Here is an 8,669-nt window from a genome sequence, read left to right on the forward strand (position 1 = left end):
TAAGATATATATACATACTTTAAAATATTAACCCTAATATATATTATACTTTAAAATATTAACCCTAAGAATGCTGAACTTTTTCAACAAAACTCATAGTAGGAAATCAATTAGCCTATTAGGTTACTACATTTCACTAGCTACTTATCTGAATTAATCATAACTAAAACATTGTCCCTAATTTAAAAAAAAGTGAATTGTACGACTTGAATTAGTGTTGCGCACTAATTACAAAGACTTTTATTCGGGCTCAAATTCGAATTGAGCACATAGCAAGGGGTAAATTAAAAATAAAAATTGTACTAATATACAGTAAAACCCCCTTTTATTACGTTTTTCAAAGGAATGCTGAAATGGTGTCTGTACCAAAATATTTAGTATTATAATATGGTGTAGTAAGTATTTTCACAGTGATTTTCTTTTGAAGTAATTGAATGGTTGTTTCTTTTAGGAAGCGCACGCTATTCGCACAAAGGCAGCCACAACATTGAGTGGCGCCGGAAGGTTACACGATGAGGCCAAGCAGCTTTCAGGTAAAATAATCCCTGTCTGTACAGTGTAAAGGCAAGGGAGCTAAGTAGCCACCCTGTTGGGTAGCGTTGTGAGGCGAGTTAAGGTAGGGAATGTAGGAAGGGATTTATTAATGCGGGTCTTGAAGAGACCCAGATTTTAGGAAGGAGGAAAAACAGATTCTATGATTGTGTTTCAATGGAGTCATAATGTACAAAAGCCTTTTCTATTTACTATGGAGACCGAATCTAAATACATTTACTGCCATTTTTCAACAAAAAAAAATTGGTGTAAGTGCAATACCAATGTAAATGAAAATGGAGGGACCAAAGCTATATAGGAATATACACACTCTTGCTTGCTTATATATAATATAATAATAATAATTGGATAATTTATATAGCACCACTTTTGTGAAAAACGGTGGTATGTACTGGGGATGGTTCATTCGCGCTATTATCTTTAAGCAGTCTATTGATCAATTTCAAAATTTGAAAAATCAATTAATGTGGCTTGTGCTGTTCAACTGAAAGCACCAAAATAATGTATTTTGAAATTATTGGCTCATTAATTTTAATAAGTTTATATGTATCAATAAGTTTAAGAACAATCCATTTCAAAGAAAGCTTCGAAAGTTGATAAGAAATAATTAGTCTCAGATAAATTTTTTTCATTAAACGTTTATATGCCTTTTTATTCTTCCTTTAAGCTAGCACAAAAATAGGTTGCTTAAAATCTTTACTTTTGCTTAAAATCTTTAAAACTTTAGTTTTCATTTAATTTTACTTTAAAATCTTTAAATATTCAATATTGGGGCCATAGTCAAACTCTCTTATCTTGCAGTTATTTGGGTAAATGTTAAAATACATACTTATAAAATGAAGTACCACATAAAGAGCTTTTATGTTTGTGAAAATCATTATTTTATCCTTTCTTTGTATCTCGCAGGTCGCTTATCTGAAACTGCAAGACAAATAAATACCCTCGAGAGGCAAGCTGGAGATGATGAGCAGTTGACTGGAGATGCCAAAACTAAGGTACACTTTTATTTTAACAAAGTTTTTTATATTGTTAACATTGTTGATAGACTGGGGAAATAATATTACATAAATATTACTTATTTATTTAATATTGACATTTTGTATAATTATTAAAAATGAACAAGTCGGGTTTTACTAATGATATATTTAGTTACTTTGTTTTTAATTGGTACTTGGAAATGGGGGGACTAAATGCAAAAACAATTGACCGGTCAGTGGCTGAGTTGAGAACGCGTTTGGGTCTTGTGTTCCCTCCAGGCGTTTGGGTTGTGTGTTCCACCCAGGCATTGTGTGTTCAATTACTGGGCTGGCTAAGTCCTCCATCACAACACAAGCAACATTTTCCGCTTACTGTGGTGGTAGTAGGAGATTTTCAAATATTGTCAGGTTATTTATAAAGGTCAGGTCTTTAAAAAAAAAAATTCATGATGCTTGCAAAAGTAATTATTGTACTACAATATAAATATACAGAGTGTCCTAGGGTAAAGTACACTAACTTCTTGAGGTGATTCTATATGATGGTAGAAGTAAAAAAGATAAATAACATTTTTCGAAGTTATGTTTTTTTTTGCCATAATTTTTTTTTCCATAGAATAATATTATTTTTTCCATATAACCAATTAGTATTTTTACGTGAAACTACCTTCAAATGTTTTTTTTTTTTTGTTATTTGTTTTTGGGGTATTATGCCGTGTTGCGCTAACTCCTTCTTTAGCCAACGTTTCGGACAGCATTGCAGTGTCCATCATCAGGGCAGATCTGCCCTGATGATGGACACTGCAATGCTGTCCGAAACGTTGGCTAAAGAAGGAGTTAGCGCAACACGGCATAATACCCCAAAAACAAATAACAAAAATACTTTTGGCCGTGAAAATCTTATACCTTCAAATGTTTTAAATTCTGAAAAAATTGTTATCTTTTTTACTTGTATATCATATGGAACCTCCCGAAGTTAGTGCACTTCAACAGTACTCATTGTATGAGTTTTTAATATTTTAATCATCCACAAAGAAATGTTTTTTTACTATAATTATTATTTTAGGTGGGTCAAGCCAAAACTGACGCAGCTGAGGCCGAAAAAATTGTTAACAAGGCACTAAAAGAAGTTGACACTATTGTCGATGAACTCAAAAACTTGCCCGAGATACGTGATCATACCTTGGATCAATTGGGTGAGTTTGGTTATTTTATTAATTTGAACACATACTTTAGTAGATTTTCCAATGAAATACTTTTAGTTATTATACTAATATTATTATTGCTGCAAGCAAGCTCATCGGTTAAAGATTTATCAACAATATCAGTTATATGTTAACGCTTCCGAGCACGACTGCGGATCTCCAACAAATAAATGACAGTTCACATTTACTTAATCGGCTCAATTTAGTCTACGTGAACTGTTATTGTTGTTGTTGTTCTCATCAGAATGTTGACAAATAACCCATATTGTCGAAAAATAACCCATAATAATAACAACCCATATTGTGCAGGCTGCAGGGTGTGCAAAGGATCCTGCTCTGCTAGGTTTATTACTAGATTTGAATCTTATAGGGAGTCTTTAATTGTTAAGTAAAATTATTTATGTGGTTAATTAATGATTCTGAATACTGTTAGGTCAATAATGAGAATCTCATTACTTGTTTTTAATATTACAGCACGGCATTTGGAAGAGGCAGAGAGAGAATTGAAGAACGCAAACTTGACAGGACATATTGAGATGCTTCAAGAGGCTAAAAGCTCACACCAAAGGTTGGATATTAGATTACATTAATTATATTGTAATTATTAATAATTTATTTAAAAAAAAAAAAAAAAAAAAAAAAAAAAAAAAAAAAAAAAAAAAAAAAAAAAAAAAAAAAAAAAAAAAAAATGCTAATATTGCTGCCATGCAACCTAAATTGAACTGCAACAACAATAAAACTGTTTTTTTTGTACTCTTATTCTAAATGACTTACAAATATCTGCTTAAGGTCACTCTGAAATTATTAGGATTGGTTAGTCAGGATATCTACCCGATAGTTACTTGATGAACATAAATATATCTCTTCAAGTCGCGCTTAAAAGCAACTTTAATACCGGCCTGAAATATTTTGGTTTTTGAACTTTCAAAATATGTGCAAAATTTGATTAAATGGAATCAATAATTGCTAGATGAAAACAGTTATTATTATGATGATTTCAATAATTTTCATGAATATCAAACATTTTTACTTTGATATTAACAATGATGCCAAAGATCTTAAAATAATAGAATTTATTTAAACTGATCTGAACCTGTATAATTCACTTGTCTCAACCAACAATGTCAGATACGTAAATTTTCTGAAAGCAAAAGTTTCTGTAATATATTTTAAATAAATTGGGGGTTTTGTGGAAAATATTAGAACAATAAAAACATCAAAAAGTTAAAACTTAATAAAATCTATTTCTAACCATCGTGGGAATTTCATCAAGCTTACTAATACTTACTTAGACTAATGTTATTTCTAGGTTTGTGTCCTCGCTGCATTGGGTACAAGCATGTTATAGATACAAAATTTAAAAAAAAATCCACTCCATACCTCTGGCAACATTTCTAAAATATGTTCAGTAAATTTATTAAAAACGACCGAGTCAGTTTTTCCCCTTTAGCTTGTTTCACTTCCAATTCGGTACAAACGGCCTTCTTAAGCGAGCAGGTGCACTAGGCGACTACTGTGTACAACAAATAAAGGATTAAAAATTCTTGGCTTAATTCTCCATAATGGCAGAGACTTTAAAAACATATAAACATTATAAATCTTATTTTATTCTTTAGTTAGAAGTCAAGTTGAATATAATTCTTGTATCTGGTCCCCTCACTTAAATAACCACTCCGATTCCATTGAAAAGTTTGCCATAAATTTCTAAGATATATTAATTATAAACTCAATCTACCTATAGAAAGTATATATCATAACCACTTTATAAAGTTATTAAAACTCTCAGATAGAAGACTTGTTTCCGACTAGACTTTTATTTTTAAAATTGACAATCTAATTATAGACAGCTCTGATTTACTGAGCTTAATCACCTTCAACATACCAACTAGAAATATTACACCGAAAATTATTTTTAATTGCAACAACAAAAGCGAGTATCTAAAGGACTGTGTCATTTAGATACTCGCTTGTACCTATATTGTGTGCAGTTGGCAATACTGTTGCATAAATTGTAAATGTGTTCAACTGCACAGAATATAATAACAAGAAGGCTGAGCGTATAGAAATCCTGTTCTAACTTGAGTACTTCACCTGTCTGTAAATTGGTTTGTGTGTTCCGTGTCCGGACAATCCTGTCAAGATGGCAGCCATATTAGATAGTAACTTTTTACTCCATCAGAGTTTGCATAAGCTTTACGAACTGTCGAATCAGAATAATCAAAATTAATGAGGTCTGCTGTTCACAGAACTACTGGTATATTTTAAGATCATGTTCAAAGAGAAAAATTTCACCTTTATTCTAAAGGTTAAAAAAATATACATAAATTGTATGATTGCTTAATATACTATAAATAAATGCACGATCAAATCCCTGTCAAATTTAATACTCGTGCTATTGACACATAGATAAAAAAAAATATTCTAAAATACATAATTTAAACAAACAGATACAAGTACCTCGCTAGGTCCGTGTTAATCATTAATATTTTATCTGCTCAGTAACATTTCATTTTGTTTGTATTGACATCTTTCCAAAACAATTATTTTGACTTATTTATTATGATTTGGATGCATTATTTGAGCGAGGTCTACACAAAAAATAATTATGTGAAATAAGTTTAATTATTGTTCCAGTAGGGGCCGGCAAGAAACTACACATATAAAAAGATTTTTTGAAGCCAACACGTGGACGATACCATATTTTTGTCTTTATCTAACCCAGCAGAGGCAATACACGAAGGCGAAATGAATGTATAAGGACACTGCAATTGTAGTGCTTGTGTACGATTCTTCAACACTGCAAATGCAGGGCTCGGACCCCTACCGATTAACCCTTAGAAAACGGCTAATAATTTGTAAATATATCAAAGCCAAATATAACATTGAAAATTGTATTTGAAATAATTTACAGGCATTTACAATGTCAACATTTTACTAAGGAATTTTCATGTGCAATATTGAAATGCTTCAAAACTTGTAAAATCTATATTTAAAATATCCACAGCACATTGCAGTGCACCTGAAGGTAGTCATGATTTCACTCAACTGTTAATGTAGTTGGTCGTATCCTAAGGGTTAAAGAGTATTATTGGTTGGCGAGACGAGATGAAAAATGCGTCGCATTGTGGTGTTATATATTTGAACGCAGGAGAAGACTTATTAGCCTGGTTATATTATATATTAGGTTATTTTGATAGTGATACTTGTGAAATGAGTTATGCCTTAATTGCTTTGTGTTACTTTTTTCAGATGGTTGAAGGACTATGAAGATGAGGCCAAGATGCTAAAGTTACAAGTAGAAAATGTTAAGAAAATTTTAGACGTTTTGCCCAATGGCTGCTTCAAAAGAGTAAGACTTGAACCGTAGGATAAAACTTTGACACAACGTGCCATAGACGGAGAAGACGAGTAGTATTCGGTAATATGAACCTAAAGTAAAACCATTACTTTATCACCAACAGCTAATTTATCCAAGCATCCTCTAATTTCCACATTACACCAGTGCCTTGTGAACATATGCCTTAAACACAATTCATTCAATAATGTTTATTGGTTTAAAGCACATTAAAATTAAATTCAAACACAATTTTATTACGAAACTCACATTCTCTATTGACAAGTTATATAATATTATTTTCCTACAGCTTAAAGCTAAATAGCTTGAGTAGAAAACTTTAGCTGTTTCATTTTAAAATAATATTTAAAATAATTTTATAAAATACGGTTTGTGAGTGTAAGTAGTTATAATTTTTTGTTTGGTTCTTACTAGCCACAATATTTTGATTTCATATGTGTACATAATTATATTAAAATAGATACATTATTATATATTAAGAATATAAAAATACTCTTAGACTATACTTGTTGTGGTTAAGTGATGAATTTATTGTCGAATAATTTTTTTTTTAAATCAGTTATTTTGAAACAGAAATAATCAAATATAATAATATATAATATGATACTAAATGCCAAAGATTTATCTGCAGTTTGGCTAAATATGTTGTAAATTCCAAAATGCGCCAGGATGATCAATATATTGGATATTTTTATGGAATAATGCACGGCAGGCGTTGCGTTGCAAAGCAGGGCATTCATAAGCCAGATCGTATTGCAAAAATATCTTTGATATGTGCCAATTTTTCTTTCCTTTTGTGTTTTGATACTTAAAATAAATTTGTGCGTCTAATTGTTTGCGCAGTGAATAAATAGCCACAATGTTCATCAACAATGCTTATATTATTATTTTTTTAAATACTTTTACATTACTGTTATAAAATATTGACACAATAAATTTTAGCCAGACGTTTCACAGAGCCAGTGTATTTTTCTATTGATTTTGTACCGTAGGCAAACTGTTGTAGTTAATTGCCTATTTTGTATGTTTTATTACGCCATTGAAAAGTTCAGGATGTTCTAATATACGCTTCCAATTAAAACTATGCTTTTAGTGATTATTGCATTTACTATTCTTAAGGTCTAGCGTAACTTATTAGATTATGAAATATCCATTCAAATTAAGGCCTATTTCCAAATAATTTTCAGTTGTAACTGTTACTATGAAATGGATGTTTTAAGTATAGCAGTAAAAAATGCATAATTATTTTTTCTTAATAAATTTATTGTGTGTATGTATGGAAATACTTAATAAATTAAAAAAAAACCAACAACAATATCTTTTTACTAATTTTTTTCATCAGCTCTTCTTGGAAACTTTGTTTCTCAGCTGTTGGCACTTCATTTTGGGTAAAGAATGGTATTATTGGTAAGGACAACACAAAAAGAAAACAAACATTTCTGGATTGCTGCTAGTACTACAGATATATTTGGAAACTATGCATGGAAAAATATGAACCAAGAATTAATACATGTTAGATCAAGAAGTGAATAATATTCATACCAATAATTTATTGTGATAACATAAAGAACTGATACTAAAGGTAACTTGTATATAAAAATAAAACATTTTAATGCACAAAAAAGGAACTAAAACATTGCTAAATTGCGGGAGGGACTTTATTGAGTATTCCTCAAGAGGGTGGTTTTGTTGAGCCAGGTATTGGAAATTAAATAAATTCTTTCAGCAATATCACGATGGAGCAAGTCTTGTCTTCTCTCATGTGAAGTTTGATGTTTCAACGGGGTGGTGTTGCTAAAGTTCAGGTTGATTTCTTATACAGACTAGTTTAGTTTCACAAAGAAACCAAACCTGAAGGTTGAAAACGAAGGAGGAAGCTTCTCTTCTCTCAGTTCTTGTCAAATATTTAGATCAGTACTCTTGTGATGGTGTTACAAGTCATTTTGTTTCGGAAAAACTGGAGGCCGATTCACAATTTCAAAGATGGCAGCTGCAGAAATGGCGGTGTGTAAATTCTACGGGGAATGGAGAACAAAGCGTGTGGCGGGTGTGGGGACATGGGCTCGTGTTTAGTGGCGGTGCTACCCCGGGACCTGCCAGTTCTCCACGTATCCGTATTCAGTCAGATTCTTCACCTCCGTGTCTGGCACCAGTAAAGGGGTTATAGTCGGTAAAGTCGGGATGTGGCCCGGGAACATGTTACAGATCGTAACTAGACAATAAACCATCAAACAAAATCCGTAATAAATAAATAACATCACCGTTGTGAACGTCGTTTTGACCGGTTTAGTTTGACGTTTTAAATTGTAAATATTGTGACACCGTCCAGTGTCTACCGCCTGCGATTGGTCAATAATTTTAGTGTGGCTAGTGCTAAAATTTGTTCAACCCCGCGACAAGCGAGATTTTCCGCATAGTCACCCACAGGGGCTATTTGGTTCATAAAATCATCATGGAAATCTTCCGATTATTACGATATATTATAACATTTTCACAGAAGGTACACGTAAATCATTTTAAAGGGGCCTTTGCTTGTGTAGTGGCGAACTGGATGCATCAACAGTTTTTGTTGTTAGGAAACCG

General features: G+C 31.8%; 1 protein-coding gene across 1 annotated transcript in view; it reads left to right on the plus strand.

Moving 5' to 3' along the window:
* LanB2 (laminin subunit gamma-1) overlaps positions 1 to 7,387 on the plus strand; it is a 68,504-nt gene extending 61,117 nt beyond the window's left edge. Inside the window, exons 22-26 of the mRNA XM_089646125.1 lie at positions 452 to 533; positions 1,459 to 1,547; positions 2,593 to 2,722; positions 3,206 to 3,299; positions 5,981 to 7,387. Coding sequence (XP_089502251.1) covers positions 452 to 533; positions 1,459 to 1,547; positions 2,593 to 2,722; positions 3,206 to 3,299; positions 5,981 to 6,098 — 513 coding nt within the window. The 3' untranslated portion in view covers positions 6,099 to 7,387. The remainder of the gene's footprint in view (positions 1 to 451; positions 534 to 1,458; positions 1,548 to 2,592; positions 2,723 to 3,205; positions 3,300 to 5,980) is intronic.
* Positions 7,388 to 8,669: the final 1,282 nt, after the last annotated feature.

The sequence above is a fragment of the Hesperophylax consimilis genome, chromosome 23 (assembly GCF_061612785.1).
Source record: "Hesperophylax consimilis isolate HC1 chromosome 23, BYU_Hcon_1.0, whole genome shotgun sequence".
NCBI classification, from domain to species: Eukaryota; Metazoa; Arthropoda; class Insecta; order Trichoptera; family Limnephilidae; genus Hesperophylax; species Hesperophylax consimilis.